A 26,860-nucleotide genomic window follows, 5' to 3' on the forward strand; every position below is an offset into this window, starting at 1 on the left:
GTAACTTATTTAGAAAAAAAAAATCATACTGTACAATTTGAGAATAACTAGTAATTTATGTCTTCTTTCATTCTTAATCACTGACGATCTGGCATTGAAATTCAATAAGTGTACTACACATTTTTTGATTTCATCATGAAACCATAGCGATATTATTGGTCTAAGGAAGTGAATTTTTGTTGTATAATTGATTATAGAGTTGTTTTTTGCTTGCCCAAAGATTTTCAGTTGGTCTGGGGAGTTGCCTGGCCATGGGAGCCCTTTAATGTTGTGTTCTTCGAAAAGTTTTTCTACTTTTTTGGCAGCATGGCATGGTTCCAAATCTTGTTGGAAAACACTCCATTGCCTTGTGGAAATTTGTTTTGAAGATGTTTCATAATCCTTTCCTTCAGAATTTTGATATAACCATCACTTTTCAACATACCATGTAGTGATAGTAATGAATGAGGGCCCTCAAATTTGAAATAACCCCAAAACTTTTTTCTGGGGATGTTTAACTGATTGTTGGATATGAGCTGGTGATTTTTCTTTTCATCTGATGCTTTTCTAATGAAATGGAAATGGAACCCTTTGCCCCTGATCATAAAAATGGATCTTTGGAAAACATAATATTTTTTCGATCTTCTTTGATCCAGTTAGCATGCGCTTTGAACCACAAGAGCCTTTTTTTTTGCACATAACGTGTTAAAAGCTGCTTTTTAGCTGATCAATGAGCTTTCCGTTCAGCTACAAAAAGTCTGCATTTAACAGTTGTCAGCTGTAAATCTGTTCCATTCGCCCCTAACTCAAGTCCATAGCAAGTCATTTTGGATCAAGTTCATTTTTTCTCACTAATAACTGATCCTGTATTGGAGTAGTTTTTCTTGTATGGCCACATTTGTCTTCCTTTTGAGGGGAAAAGGAACCAGTTTGTTTAAATTATTATAAAATAACATTTACTGACCCTAAACCAACACCACACTCAGAAGCTATTTGTTGTTTCAAAAATAGAAAGAGAAAAAAATTTTAAACGCTTTCTTGGAGTTATGTTATTATTATATATTTAAGACACAACGAAAAATACTAAAATATGATTTTGTAATAAAAAATGAAAAAAAACTTTAACAAAACACTACTTATATCTTCAAACTAGCTAAATAACCAAAAAATAATAACCTCACACTATACAGACAACTTAAATGGGTCAGGTCAAGCAATGTAACCACAATATAGAGGTAAACAAAAAATTCCCTGTGTTTAGATTTATGTACATGTTACTGCATTTAGAATTCATTACGTATTAAGGGAACTATGAAGTTATCTTTATATTATTTAATTTTTCCACCTTGTAATGTAATTGAATATTGTTACACATTAATAAAAATGAATGCAGTTCATTTACAAAAGTTGTATAGAGAATCATTGTTAAGTATCAAAATATGTAAATATTGAATTGAAACAAAAAAAAATTCCATATCCTTATAAGCACTTCCTTAATATAAGAATTTCATTAAATTTTTAAAACAAAAAAAAAAATATTTAACTTCATATTTTGAGTTATATAACAAATTGATCTCTATCAGAAAAGTCATATTTTGGTTAAGTAGTCATCCAAATGATTTGTGGTAATTATTTGAAGAAGCATAAATAACTAATCTTAAATAATTTTTGATTTATTAATTGCATGAATGTATTTCCTTTTTATTTTTGTTTTTAAATAGAAATATTTAGTTTTCTGTTTCATTATTGAATTCACGCTTGAAGTTGTTCAATACGAACTCAATCATTTTCAATTTATCAATCACTTTAGAAAGCCTCTATCTCTGTTATTTATAAATAATGTTATCAGAGTGTCCACTTGCACATCGAGGGCTCTCTTCCATTTGTTTCCCATTTAATCTTCGTTGGAGTCACAGCCTGGTCGTTGGATGTAATTACCTGTATCTTAGTTACAAACCTGATGAATCCAGTATTACTTGTCACCTCAGTAGACCATGGACTATCTTGCTATTTACATCGAGGTGCATGAAACAAGGTTTTTCTGGTTGCCAAAGAGTAGGACACAGTCTATGTACTCCCGCTTTGAGGGGCATTCAAATCGGTTTTACATTTTTCCAATGGGATCGATGACTTAAGCAACTGATTTTGTTAGGGGTAGACCTGTTTTTAGAGCCCTATGCAGGCTGTGAGCCTACTTAGTTATCCTGCTCCACAGGATAACTATAATCACAAAATAATCACTTATTGTGTGAAGCTGAATTGATCTGTTTACAAGTAATCGACCACAAGCACCTGTTCTGCTCATGATATCTGTGCCAAGATATGATTAGCGCAAATATAACTTAATTTAAATTTGTAGGGAAATGTGCGCTACAGTCAAAACAGCCTAAACTTTAGCCAGAGTTGTAAGAGATAAATTCATCTTTTAAAGTTAATGTCAAATCATTGCCATTGATCTTATATATCGGCATGAAAAATGTCTTTCTTTTTCAGTTTTGTATTAAACTTAAAACTGTCTTGAAAATATATTTCAAGCAATATATGAATAAAAAAGCTTAACTTCTCATATATGTATAAAATAAAAGAGACAATCTTTAATTTACGTAAAGTTAAGTATAATTTTTTTTCATTGTATGTATACATGCACTTTTTAAGATTATATATTGCTGGGTGTGTTGCATTTTGTTATTTTTTTTCTGTTAATACATATAATGTAACTTTCTTCTATTTCCTGTATGAAAGGATTGGTTTGAATGTACTAGGGTTAGGTTTTAATCGTTATTAAGTTTCAAGTACTTCGTACGTGTTAGTAATAGTAAAAATGTATCAAAAATTTAATATATGTATATATTAAGTAGTAATTTAATATTTTTTTGGTAAATATACTTATGGAGTTATTGCGTTTTATTTCCGTGATTTTTTTTTTTTAATTATTATTTATGGTTAAATAATTTTCATTAGTTAATTAATTTTTATGGTCAAAACCATTTTTAAAGATTTGTGTATAGTTCATAGTTATTTATTTAACTGTTACTACTTGATTTTTTTACGGGTTATGTTTATTAACAGGATGTGTTATAAACATTTTTTTTTACAATTACTGCAGTTATTTTTTCCAGTTGGTAGGATTTATAAATATGTAAAATTGAAGTTATTGGAGTACGGAAAAATATTTTTAAATTATGATTAAATTTTTTAATTTAAAAAATATGGGAGTGTTAATTTTTTAGTAAAATTTATGTTAGAATTTATAAAAAATAAATTAGTTTTGGGCACCTTTTATTTATATATGTATAGAGAAGTCCTAAACTCTCTTAATGTTATTTTTAGTTAAAAAATTGGGACCTAAATAATTTTTTTTGTGTTAGATTTCTATGCTCTGATTATAATTTAACAAAATAAACAAAAAAATTAATGAAACTTAAGTAATTTCATAAAATGTTATTAATAGATATTATAAATAATGTTACTTGAATAATAAAAAAGAAAATGTTGAAAAATTAAAATGTGATTTAATTTTTAATGTAGTGAGAGCGACGTTGTACTGTTAAAGAACAGACATCACAAAATTCTCTGCCTTTTCAAAAAAATATTATTTCAGCAAGTATAAGATTATGATTGGAACAGAAAGGGGTACATTAATTTTAGGTACACGATTTGTCTTGTTTTTTAATGGCTGCGACACATTTAAACCATTTTAAGACATAAGAGGCACTGTTCAGAGTTTGCTTGATCTGAGAGTTTGATGACCTTGTACACAAGCCCTTATTGTAAGCAGATTGAAGGTGTCGTCTATCCAGGCAAAATGTCATCTTAATTTTAGTAGGATTGGGACGATGATATGTAATAGATTATATTTGGTTCAGTGATGAAGGAAATGGGAAATGACTTTTTTTCTTTCGAGAGAAGTGAAGCCGTCATGGTGCTTTTAGGAAACATGGTATGAGATGCTGGGCCATTGATTTGTGTCGGTCATATTACTTAACAAAAAAGAATTGTTTTGAAAGAACATAAGTTTTAAAAGATTGTTAATTCAAATTTTAAGTAGAACATCTCGGGATTTAAAAGAGGTTAGATAATCAATTTTGTTGAAATTTCTGTGCATTTTTAACAAGAAGAATGTTTTATTGGATGGCAGAATTAAAATATTTGCTAATTAATGAACATAATTGTTTTTTTCTCGCATTGATGAAAAAAAACATTGGAATATGATAAAACAATATAAACCGTCTGATTGATTTCAAAAGGCACATTGAAGAAAAATAAGCTTACTTCATAGTATATGTTTTTCATAAGTTTTTTTAATGATGCAGAGTTAATTTGGAAATTTTAAAATAGAAGATTGAATTGTAGTAAAAGTTGAATAAAAATTTGTTAAAGAATAAGATAGTTCTAATAAAGAGTGTAGACCGAAAGCATAGCTGTAGTTTACTAGCTACATTTTAATTTACATATAGAAGAACCAATATGCGAGTTGTATGGAAAAAAAGAAGTGTTGACATTTGGTGATAATATTGTAGTTTTTGATGAAATTGACTGAATTACCATTGAACAGATAAATTCAGTTGAAAGTAAATAAAAGTAAAACAAATGAAACAAATTGTGCCAGAAATAAGGATTATGAGAATATATATATATAATGTATATATAAATATTCTGGTATCATAGATTTAGAAACTGAAAAAGAGATTTAAAAAAAAAATATTTTTAAGGACTGTATTTCATTAAAATAATTAACCAGGTAAGAAAAGAAAAAAACAGAACAAAAACAAACGAATGTGGATGCCTTTGTGGATGTGGTATTTTAGGAGAATTTTGAAAATTGGATTAATCAATAGAATATGAAATGAAGACTTTTAAGATAAATTGGTGAATAGAGAAGGTTGTGGCAGAACCTTGTAAAAAAACCTTGTAAAAGGGCTGCTTTATATGCATTCATCTAGGAGTATTGAATTTGGTTATATATAAAAACATTGAAGTTAAACAAAATTTAAGGAAGACTAGAAATAAAGCACCATGAAACAATTGGTAATGGAATATTTCAGTTTTTGGAGATACTTTGGGTTAAAGAGTGGCCTATAACAGAAATTAATGGAGAAATACAATAAAGCATCAAACTGTGATGACAAAAATTCATAATGTGCTAATTTATTTGATTTATGAAAAACTGAAAACGTTGTAGTTGATTTTATTCATTCACCATAACATAATTTTATTCAAATTGAAAACATAAAAGGTATTTTATGTAAAATGATAAAAAATACTGTAAATACTAATAATTTTTATGCTTTCAAGTTTTTTTAATGCTTCCTACATATAAAACAAGTTAGAAAGGTAGAATTTTATAATAATTACAACATAGGATTTATTGTATTGTTCCTGGCTGTATTCATCAGCTTATAAATAGAATTTTACACTAAATAAATTTTCTTTGTTAGCTAACTGTTCTCAGCAGTAGTGCTTTAATATGTTAGATTACCTTCCCGTATCTGTTGTCCTTTTACGTGAATTGGTGAAATTGTTGGTCATAAAGACTCAGCTTGCAGTCAATCCTTTTCCAGATGCTCTAGAACATTCACAGTCTGATCATTATTCTTAAAAAGAGCTCTCTTTTTTATGGCCAATTTTCATTGGCTGTTAATCATCTTAATTTTGATAATTTCATTTGTAGTTAAATTTTTGTTTAAATTGTGTGACAGTTTTTTATGTTAGTAACAAATGTTGATTAAGAAATAGTTCCATGTTTTGTGAAATGCTACATCATGTATTATACTTTACCATTCCACTCCTATTTTAATTAGCTGTTACATTATGTTAATTGTTTTCCAAAACATTTGTCTAAATTTTTTTAAAATCTGTAAATCATGCTTTTAGTTCTGTAAGACATTATCTGTAAATGTTTTACTAGTTGTCACATTTTTCATAATGTGGCTCAAGATTCCTCTTCTACATATTTGTGGATATAAAAGAGATAATTGTAGTGTTATATACAATATTATTTCACTGATAAAATTCAGATTATTGAAATCAACCATTACAAATACTTAGTATGTACTAAAAAAATATTCAGGTGATTGGATACCAGTGTCCTTGGATTGGGTTGGGTTTCAATTAACCACGCATCTTAGGAGTGGTCGACCTGAGACTAAAAGACTACACTTCATTTACATTCATACATAGCTTCCTCTTTCACCCTCTGAAGTAATAACTTACATTGGTTCTGGAGGCTAAACAAAAAAAAGAGAGGTGATTATAAAAAAAGAAAAAATGTATATATATATATATGATTACACACTGGGTGGGTTAAAAGTCAGTTTCCCAAATTATTAATTTGAAAACGGTAAAAAGCCTTCTACTTTATTATTGTTTAGTATATGCTATATATATATATATATATATATATATATATATATATAGCGAACATTTAATACATAGCCTTTCTGCCTTTATGTTTTCTTGGCAGCTTTAATTGCTGAATTACATTTTTTTTTCAATAAAATCTTGTGTTGGTCTTTTATAAAATCAACTGAGGTGTTGATCAATAGCTTGAAGTCATTCAGAATCATTTGAATTTAAAGAAAATATACCATCTCTTTGTCATTATCATTCATTCTTGTGAATTATGGGGGAAAAAAAATAGAAAAGAATATTATTCATTGGACAACATTTATGTAATGGAGATGTAACATTACTTTTTTTACTGAGAAAATCCAAAAATAAATCTTCACCCATTTGTTCCAAGTTCTTACTACACTTGTTCTTAATAATCACATAAATTAATTATATTGTTGAGAAATTGAGTTTGTAATTTTGTTAACATGAAGTTCGCTTCCTTTCATTAAAAAAATAAAATTTTACTTATTTCCTGAACTGGAAACAACATTTCTACAAGTCTGTTTTTAAAAATAAAATTTTGATCGATTCACTCTGAATCTTTTTGTCATAAAGGCAAAAAAAATACAGTAGCTTTGAATGAAACTAGATATTGTGCTTAGACCCACCGGGTTGGTCTAGTGTTGAATCTGCGTTCCCAAGTCAGCTGATTTAGAAGTCAAGAGATCCTGCGTTCAAGTCCTAGTAAAGGCAGTTACTTTTGTACGGATTTGAATACTAGATCATTGATACCGTTGTTCTTTGGTGGTTGGGTTTCAATTAACCACACATCTCAGGAATGGTCAACCTGAGACTGTACAAGATTACCCTTCATTTACACTCAACATATCATCCTCTGAAGTAATACCTGAATGGTAATTCTTGAGGTTAAACAGGAAAAAGAAAGAAGATATTGTGCTTTTCATTCATGAACCAGCATTGATAAAATAAGGTTGAATTAAGGTAAAAACTTTTTTTGTGACAGATGTGTTCACACTATTTTGTGTAGGAAATTATAAAAAAAAAAAAACGGTATAATTTTATTCAAAGTAAGTTTGATTTCTAGAAGCACAGTAAATAAAGTACTAAATTATGCAGTGGATACCACATCTAGTGAACGATTTTAGTGGCAGTGTTCTGAAAAATATTAGTTTTTATCTCCCGCTGATTATTATTTTTTTTATCGACCGGTGATATTAGTTTATTCTTCCTTTCTATTATTGCCATTAACAATATCATTGCTCTCAAGGAAACTTTACCCTGTATGTTGTCATGTTGTTCTTTTGGAGTTGTGAAGCTAACCATTTAATGCTTTGAATTAGTTTTATGCCCCCACTACTTTCTTGTTTTTAAAGTTTGCATATAAATAATTAGTCCTAAAATAGGCATTCATTCACTTACATATTTACAAAAGTTCTCCTTAGCAGTGCGATTGATTTCATAATTATCAGAAATCTTTTATTTTTTTTTGTTTTTCCATTTAACTATTTACAGATTATTGCTTCTTTATTTTTACTTTGCTGGCTGTAGTGATATATGCTGCTATAGCTACAACAGGAAAGTATATAAATCTGTAAAAGAAAATCTAAAGAAATTTGAATTTTTTTAAATTTTGTGCCTTAAGGAAGCGTTAAAGAAAATAGAATTAAATAAATTGTAACAGTCTGTAGAAAAACCTTTTTATTTTAATGCTCCCAAGTTCAAAAAATTGTTTTTTATCAGATTATTTGTATATATTTATGTTGGGTTATATTTAGTCTTTAACCCATTGACTGATTTTCTTCAAACTTCGTAGATAGGTAGTAACTTCAAGGAGGCATATATATTTTTGCAAATATTGGAAAAACAGGTGGGGGTGTTATGGCTTAAATAAAATTTCAAATCTACTGGGGCACTTCAGCAAAAACGTTTCCTTATAATAGTTGAAGTTGTTACTATATATATATTTTTTGTTTTATAGCTAGCTATATCTTGCTTTGAAAAGGAATTAATAGGAGTTTTTTGTATCTATATTTTCTAAATTTTTAGGCCTTCAAACCACTATAAAACGTTTTTGCCCCATCCCACTTCGACAGTCTATGATAACAAAAAAATATTTTTTTAAGTTATATTTAAATTTAAAAAATGCTTTTGGATTAAAGTTTTTCTGCTTTATAAAGTGTTTTGGCCTTTTATATATATCATGAACTGATACATTTGAAGTTTTTTGTGAGGTTTTAATTTTATTTCAATTTACTTAGGGACTGTAACTTTTCTCTAAAGTTTTTATGTATATATGTATACACACATGCACAATAGATTTATGCGGTGTGGAACGTTTTTTATTTGGTTTAAAAAACGAAATGTACAAAAAAATTGTACATAGGACTTTGTTCAACAGTATTGCAAATTCTAATTTTGTGAATAAGTGAGGCCTTAATTCTGTTTTTTCATATTATAATTTTTTTTTAACAATGTAAATTTATTTTCTCAAATGATTTTTCTTTTTTCTTCATGATTTCCTTTATTAATCAATCATTCTGATGTTAGCTCAATGAAAATAGGGTTAAAAAATGAAAAATTGCTAAATTTTTTTTTTGAATAAGTCATAATGGTTTTGAATGTTGTACTACAGAGTGTCCCATATAAAAACGCAATCCAACCGTATGTTGGTAGGTATTGAAATAATAAAAAGGCATATGTAAATGTAAATGTAATTTTTATTATTACCATCCATTACCTTACATTCAGAGTAAATGTTGGAAGTGGCCGCCATCTTCTTGAATACAAGCTTCAATTCTTTTACAGCGTTTCTTGCAACTTTTTTCAAAGTTTGTGGCTGGATATTTAATACAGCTTGTTCAATATCGACTTTCAATTGTTCAAGTGTTATTGGTTTGTTGCTGTAGGTTTTTTCTTTGAGGTAACCCCGTAGAAAAAATCCGCCGCAGTCAAATCTGGCGATCTTGGTGGCCACAACCCTCGACCGATAACACGATTACCAAAGAATTCCTTGATGAAATTAGAAGTTGAACCTGCGTAGTGCGATGTCGCATCGTCATGTTGTAGCCAGCAGTGTCTGTCTTCCTCTTCCAAGAGTGCAATGAACCGAAACAAAATATCCTGATATTGTTCTGCATTAATGCTGTACTCGAAAAAAATAGGACCGATTATTTTCTTCCGCGATATCGCGCACCACACGCCCGACTTCTGCAGGTGTAATTGTTTTTTGTGATAAACGTGGGGATTTTCAGCACTCCAAATTCTACTGTTTTGGCTGTTTACGTAGCCATCTGAATGAAACCGTGCTTCTTCTGTGAAAAATAACAAATCCGTAACGTTAATTCCCTCACGCAGAAATTGACGTAACCGTTGACAATATTGTAACCGTTTTTCTTTGTCGGGCTCAAGAAGTCGATAAACGTTTGAATGCGATAAGGTCGTAATTGTAATTGTTTGGTCGCCCGATCAACGGTTGATTTAGACAAATTAATTTCAACAGACAAACGTCTGATTGATTTATTTGGCGGGGCGAGTAATCGGTATTTGATTTCAGTGACTGTATCTGTATTCAACACCGACGTAGATCTTTTGTGTTCCTTGTTATTAACAGGACCGATCTCTCTAAATTTTGCGACTAACCTTAATACTGATGTTTTGTTAGGAGCTGGTTTATCTGGGTACTTATGGCGAAACAAATCTTGCACTGCAACCACTGATTTTGTACTGAAGTACGACTCAACGATGAAAACACGTTCGTTTAGTGAAAACACCATCTTGTCTCTAGCAATACACTGAACGTTATGATTGCATTGTTGTTACTATCGGTAGTGTTCTACTGCGTCACCGTGATGTTCAGATGTTGGATGAGTCTATTTCAGTAACGAGTAGGGGAGTAAGCCCTACTTTTGAAATTTCATGGATGAGTGATTGATGGGTTGCGTTTTATATGTGACACCCCCTGTATGATGCCTCTAAAAATTTCAAAGTATGTTTATTGTAGGATTGATCTCACCTGATTTACCTTTAAAGGGGACAACAAAATTATTTTTTTTAAAATTACTGATATCTCATAAACTACTAATGATAGCAAAAAAATTAGTGTGAGTTGAAATTTAATCAAATTTCTGTTCGCTAAAACTTAAATTAAAATTTTTTTTAAAGAAGAATGTTTTTGAACTTTTTTTTTTGGTAAGTCAATATTTTGTGCCTTATTTCTGCAATTTACTTAAAAAATAAGTATCTTAAAATAGCAAAATATTCATCAAGGATGAAGAAGCTTATTTAATTTCCTTTAAGGTGTATGAAAAATTTAGCGAGAAGTTAACAATAGCAGTAGGTTTTAATGTTTAATGTTAGAAAGATTTTACTAAGTCTAGTTGTGTAAAGAAAAATTTGTGTTGGCCAGTTAAATTTATTTGTAAACAAACAGTAGGATGGTGTTTTCCCTACTTGTGTCATGGTTATGTTGCAGTCCAATGATTATGATCATGTTAATCAAATATGCTTGTGTTTTAAACAGTTTTCTGTTATAGATAAGTAGTTATTTGTTTAAGTAGCGTGATGAACATTATAGAATATGTTATACATAGATCTATCTATAGCAAACATTTTGTTTGTATTTGTCATATAATTGTGAATTAACTAAAAAACAAAAAAAAAAGGTTATTTATTATCTATAAATAATATTTCTTTCTATATATAATTACATGTAAAAAATAATTTTTAAATAAAAATAAAATAAGAAAAGGGTTATTTTTTTAACCACTAATGGATATTTTGTTTCTTTCCTTGGCGAGTTGGATATCAACATTTCTCTGTACTTCTTCTTCCCTTACACAACTACTTGTGTTGTACGTACTACTTCCGTTCCACCGTGACTGATGTGTGATGTTCAACATGTGATTGGTTGCCGAGATGAATTCATCGTTCTTCTGTGTACGTGATTGGTTGATTTGATTAATTGATATGTTTTTTTTGTTTGGTTGATTAATTGTCGTTCGACTATGAAAATATGTACATTTTTTAATACTAAAAGATATCTATGTATTGTAAAACGATGCGATTGTTTATTTAAAAGAATGAAATATGTTAAAATTGTAATTTTGTTTCAATTTTTTTTTATTACAATCGATCGAAAAGTTTATCTTAATTTTTCATAATGAGATAATTTTTCTGATAAGTTTTTGTGTAAAAAAATGTTGAAATTAACTTTTTTTTTAATGTAACATTATGCTGCTACATACCGATAACGTGAATAATAATTAATAAGAGCGTAGTTTAGATACCTATAATTGCATAATCGTACTTAGTAAGTGTTGTCACATTAATTTTTCTCTTTTTATTTAATTATCAAAATTATTGAAAAGTGTTAAGCAGTCACTTTTGTTTAAGTCATGTTTTAGGAGATGTCACATTCTGTGTCAGTCATTTTGTTTGTTTATTTTGCATGCCATTATTTATTTAAAAAATTAAAAGTTAAAAAATAATATAAGTCATTGGTTTTTTCCTTGAGAAGTAGGCATTTGTGTGGGTGAATGTTACCAGGAATCAAAATGAAGCTCCGGTTAAGCAAGCTGTATTGTTTGTTTTGGATTGCATGATTTAGTTTTTTCAGTGTTTTCACAATAAATTTTTTATTACACTACTACGGGGCTAGAAGTTGACAAGCAGGACTCCTTTTTGTCCCAAAACACTGTACGTGGTCTTCCAAGTGGAAAACATCAGCTTGCATTTTGCCTTTGTAGGCGTTGAAGTATGTTGCCGTTCCGTAGATGTTGTTTCGTTTTAAGAATTGTGTTCGACATCTAAGTCTCATTTCTAAAGACTGTATGTTTCAAGAAGCCATATAGCCGTATAGTTGTTTAGTTGTAACCAGAGTTATATAGCTGTATATAGTCATAGCCTCTTTGTATAGAGCCAAAAATTCCAATGTGCTGCCCTACTGTTTCATTTTTTATTTTCTGTGAGCATTTTAGTGACCCAGCAATTTTCAGTTCAATTTCTCAGATTACTTCTTGCAGAAAAATTGTAAAATTTCTAGGAAATGCATTTCATTGAAAGAGATTGATGATGAATTGTGGTTTCTTTTTAACCTTATCAGTTGCACCCACCAAATTGTCTATAATCGAAGGTTTTCTCTATTCATTATCATGCACATTATCCTGTCCTTTATTAACCATAACCATCTCTTTACCACGGAATAACTCATTGCATTTTCTCCACAAATGGCACTAATCTGACTGAATTTCAACTGTTTTAATATTCTTGCATTCTAGAAACAGTTCCACGTCTGGGTTACATTTGCAGCAGGTATCTTGATTTTCTTAAACTTTATAAACATACACTGAGAGGTGTACAGACAAGACAACTGAATGAGAATAGTGTCAATACTTTCCTAACATATCAGACGACTCAGCACATGTACGTAAAATCACAGTGTTAGTGTTGCAGCGGCAATATTTAGAAATGGAACTTACTTTCTGGATGTATCTTGCATGTATTGGTTTTTCATTAAAATGTAAAATATATAATAATGTGACCTCACATTTACCCTTAACAGTAGAATTTAAAACATTCATTCAAGAAAATTTAATCCTTTTTTGTCGTTTATAATTGTAATACATTTACATTTTAATAACCGAAAAGTAAAAAAAAAAAAAAAAAAAAAAAAAAACAGTTTGTAATGATTTATAAATAAAATTGTAAACAAATATATGTTGAACTACAAAATAGACATTATCAAGGACCTCTGTGATAGCATCTGTGTTTAATTAGAATATGGCTCTTCTTAATAGTAAAAGATCTTTTGAAATATAACAAATAGCCAATAAAAATTTCTTATTTAATCTTTTAAACACTTGTATCAAGAATAGTTTGTAAAAGAACTTTAAAAATCACTTAAGAATTCCATATCATTGTGGTCTGTATGTGGGCAAATGTCAGGTAAAAAGATTTGCATTTCTTTATGCTTGTATAAACTAATGCGCTGACGGATCAAATGTGACTTCACTCAACACTTTTATTTTTCAGACTAATTTTCACAGGGTTTGAAAAGTAGTTATGGAAAAATCAGGTTGTAAGGTATGGTGGTTATTATTGTTTTAGAGCCAGATTCCTATAGAAATTTAGTTTAGTTGGTTTTTTTCTCTTATATCTTTATTATAAAATGCTAATGTTGTGCATTTACGCAAGTGAAAATTATTCCAAGATTTATTTTTTTAATTACTTTTGTTTTAAAGTTTCAATTTGGTTCACTTCTAGATTTTTTGAGCTATCAACTACCTTTTTTATAATTTTATTGCTTTTAAATTTTCTTTACTGTAAACTTTATTGTAATCGTACACCTTTTATTTATTACAAATCTTATTTCTGATCATAAAAGAAAGGGCAAGTGGGTAGTGTAATTGGATATAAGCCAGTTTCCATATTTATGGTATTGAAATGTTGATTTTTTTGTTTAAAGCATTCGAATGCATTTATTTTGCATTATGTTAATACTAATTATTTCTTGAATAAAACTTTTGTTATTTTGAAATGATCATTGTCAAGCATAGAACTATAAGTCATTTTTATAATTGTACATCTTCTACAATAATAAATTCATTTTTATTTAAAAATAAAATTAACGTAAAGCATGTTTATACTTCGTGTATTTGTCAAAATTATTTTAAAAAAGATAAAACTGAAATGATTTGACAAAATGTACATAGACATAAATAGCTTTTTAAAAAACTGTGAAAGTATATATCTTTTTTATTAATTTTATGTCTATTTTGATGTATTTAACTGTACAATCTAAAATAAATTTTCTTGGATTAAAAATCTATATTTCTAATTTCCAAATAGATAAGTTTCAAATGTGACATAATTACGAATATCTATATCCTTTGGAAAAATAAGCATAAGTTATTTTAATTAACAACTACTAAGAATTAAATTAGTGATGATCCCTAAAGGTGTACCATTAAGCCACCATTAACAAGACATTTTTTCTCTTCCATAAAATGATTTTCACATTATCATCATCCTTAAGATGGTGAAAGGTTTTAATCCTGTTTTTCAGAAACATATTGTGTCTTATTCCAGTTAAGATGAAACACTGAAATCTGTCTACAACGTTTAGCGACTAACTGTAGCAATATTTGTTTACCAGGTGTTTTTCAAACTACTTATTTGTGATAAAATGGAGAAATTTTGGTTAGAAAATTTGTAAATAATATAAATTAAAGATTAGCTGTGTCAGGTTTCTTTTTGATACATTTTTGTGCCATGTTGAATTTTGTGGTTTTGTCTACTACTATGTTCCTGTTTCAAGAACCAGTTTAATAATATTACATACCTTATTGTGTTATCTTTGCCGATAATAGAAGAAATTTAAAGCAGTTGAGTGCAATATTTTCCTTCTCCACACTCTCTTTCCATAGTATTAGCTGTCATATGAATTAGTTTTCAGTTCGTTGTTTCACCAAATATTTTTACAGGACTTAATGTCTTTGATTGGATTGTAGTATATTTAAACTGTGCTCTTTTCTTTATTGTTCTCTTTAAGCGGTTTGTATTAACATAGTGTCTAGAACATCATATCAGAAATATAATATTTATTATTTTTTTCCAAATTTTATATTTTTTAATTGTTATTTCTTAAAATTTTTTAAAATCTTTCAAATTATGAGAAAATTTTCTTAATAATTTTGTTTTGTATAATATATTATTTTTTTTATTTTATATTGATGCAAAGGGAAAATTAATATATTGATATATTTTTTTCTCTAACTATATAGTAAATAACAGATGGTTTTCTTTTATTAATATTTAAATATGTAATGTATATATTTCATTTTGTAATAATCTTATATATAGTGTGTTTCAGGATGGAAAAAGGTGCTGCCATTTAAGTTATGTTATTTAAGATTGCTTGTTTTTAGGTTAATGATTTTTTATTTGTGTATGTATACTTCGGTTATAAAATGCGCAAGATTTAAAAAAAAAAAATAGATTAAAAATGTGAATTGAAATGGTTTTTTTTTTTTATTAGAAAACTTTAGATAATTATATCATCCTGTAATTTACACACACAAATACACAAATTCTTTTTTCTGAGATATTTTTATTCATGAGCTTTTTCTTTGCCAAATTTTCATTATTTTTATTTTATGAATTCTTTTTAAAAATGTGTTATTTGACTTTCAGTTTTCCTTTCTTTTTCTCTACCATTATTTACTATAGTTCATATTATTTTTTTCTAAATATATTTTTGGGTAGATCTGTAGATAATGTATACTACAGTCAATTCTATCAAGGACTGCATTTTTGCTGTTTTAGTCGAAACTGTGGTTTTTTTTGCATATACTTATTTATTTACCGTTTGCTAATTAGGTTATAAAGGTATTTTTTTTTGATAACCTCAAAGCTAATGACAAAATTTGTTCATGATTTTTTTTTTTGTTTTCAAGTGTGCTAGCTATTCATGGACATTTTTATTGTTTTGCTATGTTTCGTACTTGAGAAAAGCAATTAAACATATCTATTGAATTTAACATCATAGGTAAATTTTTTAAGTGCTGTTTTCAAAATAGTTTATTAAAAAAATTCTTTATTTTACCAATTTTATTTCTTCATAAGTATTCTTATACAATTAATATATGTATGTATATGTATTTTTAATTACAAAATTTAAAAAAATAACAGTCTGTTCTAGTTTGTCCTGTGTAATTTATATGTTTAATAATTTAGTAATTTTTGGTTTTGCTTGTCTGGTAAACTGTTTTTTTTTTTATTACTGTTAATTTTGAATATTGAAATTTATGTTTTTATAAATCTCAGGCTAGTATTGAATTTATATATTCTCACATACACATACACACATAAAAAGTAAAACATATTCAAGGTAAATTTTAATATCTTTAATTAAATAAACTTTTATTTTTATTTAATTGTAATGGATCAGTAATTTTTAAATAATTATTTAATTTGATTTTATGAATATGCTGAAGAAAGAAGATTTTTGCCAACTAATAATAATTTATGTATATTCTTATTTTCATCTTAACGTAACATTATCTCTTTTAAGAAAAAAAGAAGATAATTTAACAGATAGTTACGATTAGGTTTTTTAAAAAATAAATTTAATTATAATAAGGCTATGTTTTATAATTATTATATTGTGCGAAAGTGCGGAGTGAATGCGTTAATATATTTTATTAATCACCCCAGCTTATTTCTAGGTACTCTCATTATTCTAAGTAAAATGTGTGGTGTGTGATCCTGGACTTAAAATGTGGCCGAAGAGTTATCCATTATCGACAATGTCTGTTCACGTACGTATTATAAATTAAGACTGATGAGCGAAAAAAAAAAGAAAATTTTAGTTAGCAATTTCTGTTTTTGATTCAAAATCTTTGTGTTTATCAAATAATAATTTTTTTTACTATTCTTTAATATAACAATTGATTTCTTACTGTAATAATTATTCTTTTTTCACAGATTATACTGAGTTAATTCAGGTTTTTCTCAATGAAAATTCATATAAATAATTTTTTCCTGTTACATGAGTATACAAGAAACAAAGCTGCAGTTGCATGTGTGAATTATGAAAGATTTCTTGCCTTGCTGTTGTTAATAAGCATCTCTCTGCCCTTGTTTGGGCTATTTGAACAGCTGCTAGACGTATTAGTAGGCAGAATTGCCTTCATTAAAACTTAATAATTTTACTAAATGATTTTTCTTTCTAAAACGTTTGGTGTTCAATCCTCGAATACCTATGCGAGACTATCTGCTGTAAAACAATAGCACTAGTTGTACTCATTACGGCAAATAGTTTTTGAAGTCAATTTTGATGTTGCTAGATGGTAATATTCTCTTTTGAAGTATTGAAGTAGTGTCTCTTGCCTCTTATTTCTCAATAGAATTAGGCCTGGTATTTTTGTACCTCTTTATAAATCATAATAAACATTGTATGTATTTCAGCTCTCATATTTTTTGATTGAGAGAGTTAGCAATATTTGATTTGGGTCGTTCTATTCGTTGATTTGGTCGTAAATTCGGTAATTTTCTTTAAATTCCTAAAATGTTATTTTCTATGAAGTAGCCATTAACTTTTTAAACATTTCTGTTATTGATTAATTTTTTTTTTTATCATATTACTGTATTATAGAACCAAGGGTATTCTTCATTACTTCCATATCATTGACCTCTCTAGTAATCTGAGAAAATAGCGTCACTGGTGCTAAGACTGTAGTAAAAGGAGAATATTTGACTGCAGTATAAATGTGTTTTGAGTTTTTGTTTTATTACTGCAGGACAGTATAATTTTTAATGTTGTTTGAAGGAGGAACGCGTTCAGGATTGGGATTCAAAAACTTTTTAAGTAATAAATTAGTCTTGACCTTGATTGCTATCAGTTCACTACAATAACATATAATTATTTCTTCTTTTCATAAAGCCATCATGTAAGCCTTATCGCTTGTCACAGTAGAATTGAAAACTCGCATAATATTTAAATTGACTTTCTAATTCAGGATATGTATAGTCAGTGGTACATTTAAATTGAGACTTATCTTTATCTCAAAAATTACAAATTTTATGAAAAAATGTTTCCTATTAAAGTTTTTCCATTTCAAGGGGGAAATACGTTCACAACATATGTTGTCCTTGATAAGGTCAAGTAAAGGTCAACTTAATTTTTTTAAATGGGAATCTGTACCTTTTTTTTATTGCAGAATTGAATTCCTTGCAAAAAAAATTAAAATTTCATTTCAGAATTTTTTCTAATATTGATAGTTTTTTAGTTATTCATCTTCAAACATGCTGTAGGCGTATAAATTGGTGTTTTTAGTTTCATTAAGTCTGACTCGTCAGCTGGGCTGATGCTTTAGTCAGTTAAGTTATGTCGACTGTATTGGTTTAATGAATTATTGATAGTTTAAAATTTTTTTTAAATCTCTTTATTTAAAATATTAAAAACCTTCTCTATATAAATTGTAATTACAGCAAAAATTTCCTACTCTATGCATTTATCAAAACGTTTTAAGAATGATTAACGAACATTTAATAGAGTTTCTCTCGATATTTCTACAGGTGTTTTGTTATATGCTCTTTCATGTTTTCAAGGGTAGTTGATACTTAGGTAAACCTTTTCTTTAAGAACCCCATAAAAAAGTCTACTGGAGTAATATCGCAGGAACGAGCAAGCCAATGAACTGGGCCAGCTCGACGAATTCAATGATCATTGTATGTCTGGCCCAAAATGGTGATAATTGAATAATGTACTGGACAGCCATCATGATGAAATCACATCGTTCTTCTGTTTTTCAAGGGTAGTTCATCAAGCTGTAAAGACTACTTATTTTCTAGAAAATCTGTGTCAAAATCTGTTTCAAATTTCCATTGAAAAAATGTGATCTGATTAATGTACAGCCTATGATTCCGCACCAAACATTGACAGTCCACGGATATTGATGTTGTATTTCCCTTAGACGCCGTGGATTTTGCACTACCCAATAATGTATATTATGTCTGTTTACTGCTTCATGATTAATAAAAGTAGATTTGTTGGAACGTAGAACATTAAGAAAAAAATGTTGATCTACCTGTACTTTTTCCAGCACCCATCGACAAAATACTACTCTAATTTAAGAGTCATTGCCATTCAATTCCTGATGCAGCGAAATGTGATACGGATGGAATTTTAGACGTTTTAATATTATCAGTACTCTATTTTTGATATCCCGGAGTCACGGGTAATTCTTGAATTAATGTGAGGACCTACAGTGACTGTCGCAGCCACCGCTATTTCATTATTTTCTGCTGTCACAGTATTTTGATGGTTGCTATTTTGGCCTCCCCATTTCCAGCATCACTAAACTATTTTACAGTTCTGTACAAGCACAACTTGGGAAATCGTAGAGCATACAAAGCTACGTACTGTCTGATCAACATTTTAGTGGCATTCTCCGTAAAGCAAAATAACAGAAGTTTTTTCTCTAATTGTAAATCATTCCATAATTTCCAATAAATAAAAACTAATCAATTTAATATTTAATAGTTGACAAGTAACAAAGTATTAAAAAAATTAATTGAAGACACTGATAATATGTTCACTTAGCCAAATGTCATTTGCAACTTGAATTTCACTTTTAGGCTATGTGAAGATGGTTCGCTTGTGTTTATATTTTTTTCTTCATTATTGATAGCATTGATTGTTTTTTATTTACGATTTAATTTTCTTTTATTTAAAATTTAACATCAGGCGGATGTAACTTGTCAACTGGGTCAGCTATATGAAAAAAAAAACAACACAAATTTATAGGCCTACAGCAGTTTTGAAGATTAATAACAACTAAAAAAACTATCAATTTTAGAAAAAGTCTGAAATGAAAAAAAAAAAAATTAAAAAGAATTCGATTCTGCTATAAAAAATATAGATTCCTATTTAAAAAAATTAAGTTGACCTTAAAATGACATTTATTTGACTTTATCAAGGACAAAATAGGTTGTGAATGTATTTCTCCCTTGAAATGGAAAAACTTTATATATAGACTATATAAAGAACATTGTATATATTTAATTGAAATTTACTTTCCTACTTTGGATTTCTTTACGAATGATTTAACATTACCAATATTTTAAGGGATGTACTAGAAGTATAAAGTTTTATTTTTTGGTATCTTTCTCATCTGTCCTTTCTTCTTGTGAATTTTATTAGAAAATATTGAGGAGTAGTCTCACTAGCATTTTCTAGTCGTTTATTTATATTATCTTTGCCATTTATAGTTTTCTGGTAAATTAAATTACAGTCTGCTGAGTATTTATTGTTCCTGAAATAAGATGTAGGATTACGTTGTTGTTTTAGAAATTATTTTCTTTAAAAAATGTAAGTAATGTTATTAAAAACAATTTAAAAAAAAGAATTAATATCATAATTTGATAGAATTAAAAAAAATTTAATTATTTGATAAACACTGTAATAGATTTCTATAATACACAACATGAATATTTTCTGTTCAGATGGCTGATATATTTATTATTTTAAAACAAATCTATTTAGTGATAATTTAAAAAAAAGTCTTATTTCATATATTTCCATTTTCAGTTTGTTTAAAAAAGATTTGTTAGTGAAATTAGCACATGTGTTAGAATAACTTAAAAACTTAGTTTTTGCCTTTTATTTTTATTTTATCTAATATTGATGCTTTTTGTTTTGTTACAAAATAAAATTGTTTTAACAAAATGTTTGGTAAGGTTAATGTTAAGTTATAACAGTTAAGTTTTTTGACTACTTTGTTATTATTTATTGTCATAATATTAACACTACCATACTTTTGTTTTTTCATTTTTTTCTTGTTTCTTTTAAATTATTTTTAAACAATATTCTTTCACAATAATTACAGATTTAATAAAAAAAAACTATTTGAATAATAATATTTTTATTATAGAGAGCATAAATATTAGATTTAATTAAAAGTTTAAAAAAAATAATTAAAAGGTAGATGACAATCTGTGAAAATAGTTTAAAATTTGCGGAAATTCAGCCATTTGATTTTTTTAAATGTTGAATTATATGAATTCACCATAAAAGTTGATGTAAGTGGTTTTAATGACAAAAAAAAACAAATAGTAACTTTTGTACGGAGTATTACTTTTTAAATATTATATAATAGCAAAATGTTTACTAATGTTGTTACGCCATTGGCGTGATTTTATTTTTCGTTTTAGGTGCTAAAACACCAGATGTCGGTTCACGTACATATACGGAAATTATGCGGGAGCAAATGCTTCGTGGAGAAGAGACTGAGGTGAATATTTATAATAAATTAATAAATAAACTTAATAGAGACTTAGTATTTTGAATTTAGTGGGACCACACGTATTTTGTCAATATCGGTAGGAAAAGTCTCTCTCTATTAACTAAAAGTTATTTTTAATATTGCTTCTTTTCTTTTTTTTTTTTTAATGTAACGCTCAAAATGTAAATTTTAAGTAAAACTTAAAATTTATTTATTTGAACTATGAAGTAATTTGGGCTCAAGTTTATCAGTAATATATTTTGGAGAATCAAATATTGAATTTTTAAAATGCACATTATCTATTCTCCCTAATAATATGAGGTGTGTTTGTAATGTAAGGTCCAAAAAAAATATAAGGCAAATAAAAAAAAACTTAAAAATTTGAACATACTTAATTATTAATGCATAATGTATGTGTTGGCTGGGCATTGCCCTGCAAAAACCAAATCTTGTGGGATAACATTCCATGTCATTTGTTTTCTTTATAGCTCTTCTAAACATTCGTAGTACAGCAGTGATTAAATTTGACAAATGAGACACTGCCTCCCCTCCAAAAAAAAAAACCTAACATTAGTTAGCTTCTTACCGAATGGTCTTGTTTGATTGTTTGAACTTCTTCAGTCTAGTAATAAACTTTGAACTTAAACTTAAACTTTGAACTTCTTCAGTCTAGTAATAATTGTATTGAATGCTGCCATGTCTCGATTTTTTCGTTCAACTAAGTTATCAATTCATTTCTAACAGTGTGATGAAACAATTTGCCTTAATTTTCAAACTTTTCATAATCAAACCAAACCTTAATTTTCATACCACAAAAATTTATCGATTGCAGCAAGTTATTTTTCATTTCTTGTGTTGATAAACATTTTCGGCACCCATCTTGCATACTGTTTTTCAGTCAAAATTTCAGAAATCAAATATCATGAAACATGAAAGACAATTGTGACAGTGTGCAGGCTCTCATTTTTTTTCATCAAATCTTTCAATCAAATCCACTATCACTGATGGCCATCCATTTCTTTCTTCATCCTTAACATTTCGTTTGCTTTTCTCTCAAAGTAAACGGCATCGTCATCTTTATCTTTAGTGATACTCGTAATATTTGCCCCGTAAACATCTCAAATTTGCTTGTGAATTTCTGCTGCAGAATTGTTTTTTGCCGTCTAAACTTAAATTGCTCCTTGTACTTCACACGGTGGTATTATGAATTATAGCACACATTATAAATAGATGAATATAAACAAATAACCACTGAATGACTAAACTATTGTAGCTAGAAGCTGATTGTTTATTGAAATAAATAACTAAGCTCTGCAAGTGCCATCTGTTTACATTGTGTGTGTAGATGGAAATTCAAAATGCACTTCACTTCAAAAACATGCCTCATACATTAAAACTTAAATAAATAAATAAAATTATATTTATTAATTGAAGTATATAGTACTCAAAGGAGTTTTCTTAATAAAAATTTTAACCAAATGAATCTGTTCAAATTTACTGTAAATGGCTGAGTTAATTATGTACTTAAACAATTTTAAATACATAGTCTGACAATTAAATATTAAAATTGTTGTATAATAGAATAGAAACAAAACAGTTGATTATACTTGGTATTCTGTTTAAAGTAGTACATCTGTATGCAGAGGGTATACAGTGAGAGGTCTATAATGACCGGAATAAGCTCTGAAAATCCTTTTAGCAGGATGCTGAAGTCATTGGTACATTGCATTAGATATCTACCATGTCAAGAAATATCCTACTTAGTTGTAAATTTAATTTTGGAAATGGAAATTGTTAGAACATAAATCTAAAGAATGATGATGATTGAGCATATAGACTTCTTTTTAGACTAAGAATTTCTGGATACCTACTGAACCGGTGTGTTATAAAAAATGGAATAATTGAGTTCTTGAGTCTGTCATGGTGAATTCTCATTCATAAGCATTTCATAACAATAAAAAATTTTTTAGCAACAGTTTAATTTAAAATATGTATTATTTTATTTAAATATATTTTTTCGTTTATTTAATTCAATGATTCTAACTAAAGCATCTGAACATATCGTATTTAATTCATGTAGGTGTGACGGTAATAGCCAGTGCGCCTACCTCCAACCAATCCAATGCCTAAGCCGGAACCCTAGCCACACAAGATCCTACCATGATCGAGTATCTCAATTAAACTCCCTCTGCAGACCTACACATCGCAAAGGGGTGAAGAAAACCAGCCACTGTAGACTACCACTCACGAATCATCCAGTTAATATGGACATCCAGAAAGGAATGTATTCTCTCAAGTTCACTAACAGCTTGTGAACGTTCGACCTCATATTGGGGGACAGATGTAGAGGACCTAGTCCACTGTATTATCAGTCCCGCAATCCGGGCATTGACTCAAGTCCACCAAACGAAACCTAGCCAAACTCACTCAAAAGGCACCATGCCTGGAGAGACTGTGTGATATACTGATTGAGGAGACCCATCCAGTCGCATCTAAATTAGACACTAGGAAATATACCATGTGTGCAGCGACCTGTGGAGGATTCGTCCCACCTGACCTGCCAAGATGTAAGGCCCTGGTCTTCAATCTCCTGCTTTCGTTCTGATGTCAACAGGTTATTTACCTTGGAACAGTAGTGTTTTTTATGCTCATTAGCCAAGATATCTATTGGTTTGACTCCGGCTATAACATAGACTGCCTCCCATGAGACTATGTTCTCCCATGTTCTATAACCGCCTATAACAGCCAGCAAGAAGAGTCGCTGGGTCTGCAGAAAAATGTCCGCACAATACCTAAAAGTCATGCGGTGAGCCCAGACAGGCGCAGCATACAGCATAATAGTTTCGCTGACACCTTTGTAAAGGATACACATGGTACGGTAATTCAACCTCCAGTTGGGATGAATGACTACGGATTCCATAAAAAGCATCAGCAGCCTTTTTTGCTACATACTGTAGAGTTCCTTGAACCAAAAATTCTCATCAATTATAACACTCAGGTATTTTTGAGTCTTAATGTACCGAATTGGGCGACCAGACATCTGAACCCAGATTCATCGGGAAGAAAATACATTACTTTCAGTAATTGTTAAAAAGTTAGTGGATGTGTAACTTCATTTGAAAAAAGGGAAAAATTATTACAGATGCTGAGTGTAGGGTTAAAATAAGTAAGTAAAATACTATAGGATGCGGCAGCATAATTTGCTAATTTGAAGGTTCAATAAAAACAAAGATGTTATAGGTATCGTTATGATAATTTTTTACCATATACTACATTGGAAATTTACTTTTACACTGTTTTGAAAATTGTATTCAAAGTGGCGGCGCCCCTCCCCCCATTCGGGATTCACTGATTTATCATGATTCAGAAGCGTTTGTCGACTCTTTCCAGCATAGCAAGAGGTGTGTTGCTTGGCAAATATTCTGTTTCAGTTCAGCAAGGGTCCTTGGACAATCTATATACGATTGGGATTTCAGATACCTCCATAAAAAATAGTCACAAGGGACTAAATTGGGTGAGTACGCGGGTCGCAGAAGATCGCCCCTCAAAGAGATCAGCCGCCCAGGAAAGTTTTCCCACAAAACATGCATTGCAGTTCATGCCATGTGTGCTCTATGGCAAACAAGTGCTGTTCCTTCATCCACCATATTCTCTGTACTGAAGTGGAAGGGAGTAAAAACTTTCCGACCCACCCATTTGAATGAGACCATCTGCACCCTCTTAACAGCCTTACCTGTTAATAGTTTCCTGGCACCTAATTCAAATTGGCAAATTATGCTGCTGCACTCGGTATATGTAAATTTTTAATTTTATTTAATGATTTTGTGGCATTTCCTAGGTCTGCATAAACGTTGTTACATAATTATATGTGATGTTGTTTATGTTGGTCTGAAAATGACAAATATTATTTTGTTCTGTTCTCTACAGTTAAGAAAGAAGTTAATTGAAAAATCTAAAGATGGTACGTTGAAAGTTGTATCGAACGGCACCGCACCTAAAGCAGCACCTAAGAAACGTGGTCGTTGGGATCAGACTGCTGATTCTGGTGATGTAACTCCTGCAAAAAAACCTGGGCCGCAAGAGTCACCATGGGAGAAAGAAGATGTAAGTACTCAGTATATAAGTATTTTACTTCTGGTGTAGTTTTTCTTTTAATTCTGAATAACTGTGTTTTGGCAGGTGCCCACTAATTTTTTACTTTTATCCTGTACATTCTGTTTTTTCTTCCTCTTTCCATCTGTTTTTTTCTCTCTTCCTTCTTTTCATAAGCGTTCTTCTTAATCCCTTATTTGGGGACTAAATTTTAAAAGCTTGTTCTCAACCTATGGACTTAATTTAGCTAAATTTTCCTCACTTTTGCAGTAATCACTTAAAAAAAATAAGTATATTTCGTAGTAATTTAAAAAAAGGCTTAAAGAATATTTTAATGTAATTATAAGCTATCAGTTATTAATATACATAGTAATTTTGAATATTTCATGTATTAATAAGTGACCAAGAAATTTATGTTCTGGAAAAATATTATGTTAGTAAGCATAAAAATAATTCTCTTTTGATTTAGTTCAAATTGATTTTGATCAACTCAGCAAAAATAATTTATCTAACTTTACTCTGACATATCACTGTTACTCCAATAATGTTCAGAAAAAAGGAGGAGGTTTTACAAAAGTGGAATGTAAAGTTTCTAAACTGGATAAGAAAACAACATTTTTCTGGATACATTTTGATTTATTTTTCAACGTAATCACGATTAAGGTTTATACATTTAGCCCAGGGATTCACAAGCATGCTTATGCCAGTTTGTTACATCAATTTATGCAGCTCCTTAAAATAACCATCTACAGTGGAAATAACTTTATTATTGGTTGAAAATATCTACCCTCAAAGTAATTTTTTTTTTAGGTTAGTAAGTAAACAAGTGATACTCGCTGGGAGCCAGATCAGTCTCCTTAACCTTCACAAATTGATGTAAGAATTCCTCTGGATTGCGTTAAAAGAGCTAGAGACAATCGCTTGAAATGTTTTGGTTTTTCTTGGCACTGAGCAAAAGTGGTGGCACTCATTTGGCGTGCAGCTTGTTCCTGGCCTAATGTTTGTGCAAAATATTGCACACATGTTCTGTTGACATGCCAACAAACTGCTAACTCATTCACTATCGCATCCCTATTTGCCAAAATGATTTTATACACTTTTTCTATCATTTCCGGCATAGTCACTGTAGAAGGGTGTTCACTGCATGGTTCATTGCTACTGCATGTTCGACTCATTTTGAACTATGTGACCCAGCGTTTAACTGTTGTGTTTGATTTGAGAAGAGTCTTCCAGTGTCATATCAAGTTCTTTAATTTCCTTTGCACTTAAGCCTTTCAGAAAATACTATTTAATCTGCATGAATTTCCAGTTTTTCCATTTTCTGAAAAAAAAACACCTTAATTCTGCACTTCGACTGTACTATATTAAGTGATGTAGCGAGTTGAAATTCTTATAATAAATTAATGGAGAATGGAATTGTGATGCTGTCGAGAAACTAAGCGTGCTAACATAATCTCTGGGTGAGGTCTGGAACTTCTCATCCTACACTTGTATTTCAATTGGCAAAACATATGTTTGGGTACTTAACAGTTTTTTTATGTATAATTAGTTACATAATGTTGCTGAAGAAGAAGTGATATTTGAAAAGAGATCCATTCATTGAGCATTTTTTAAGTGATTGTGTACTGGCTAATCAGAAATGATAAATCTGT

General features: G+C 29.3%; 1 protein-coding gene across 2 annotated transcripts in view; it reads left to right on the top strand.

Moving 5' to 3' along the window:
• Sf3b1 (splicing factor 3b subunit 1) overlaps positions 1–26,860 on the top strand; it is a 91,300-nt gene that overhangs the window by 18,341 nt on the left and 46,099 nt on the right. The window contains exons 1-3 of one of the 2 annotated variants that reach the window (XM_075380834.1): positions 16,560–16,649; positions 21,046–21,125; positions 25,044–25,220. In XM_075380834.1, the coding sequence (XP_075236949.1) occupies positions 21,090–21,125; positions 25,044–25,220 (213 nt within the window). In that variant the 5' untranslated portion in view covers positions 16,560–16,649; positions 21,046–21,089. Of the gene's footprint in view, positions 1–16,559; positions 16,650–21,045; positions 21,126–25,043; positions 25,221–26,860 lie in introns of those variants that run through there. The other variant, XM_075380833.1, reaches the window with a different exon arrangement.

This window comes from Lycorma delicatula, chromosome 13, assembly GCF_047948215.1.
Source record: "Lycorma delicatula isolate Av1 chromosome 13, ASM4794821v1, whole genome shotgun sequence".
NCBI lineage: Eukaryota > Metazoa > Arthropoda > Insecta > Hemiptera > Fulgoridae > Lycorma > Lycorma delicatula.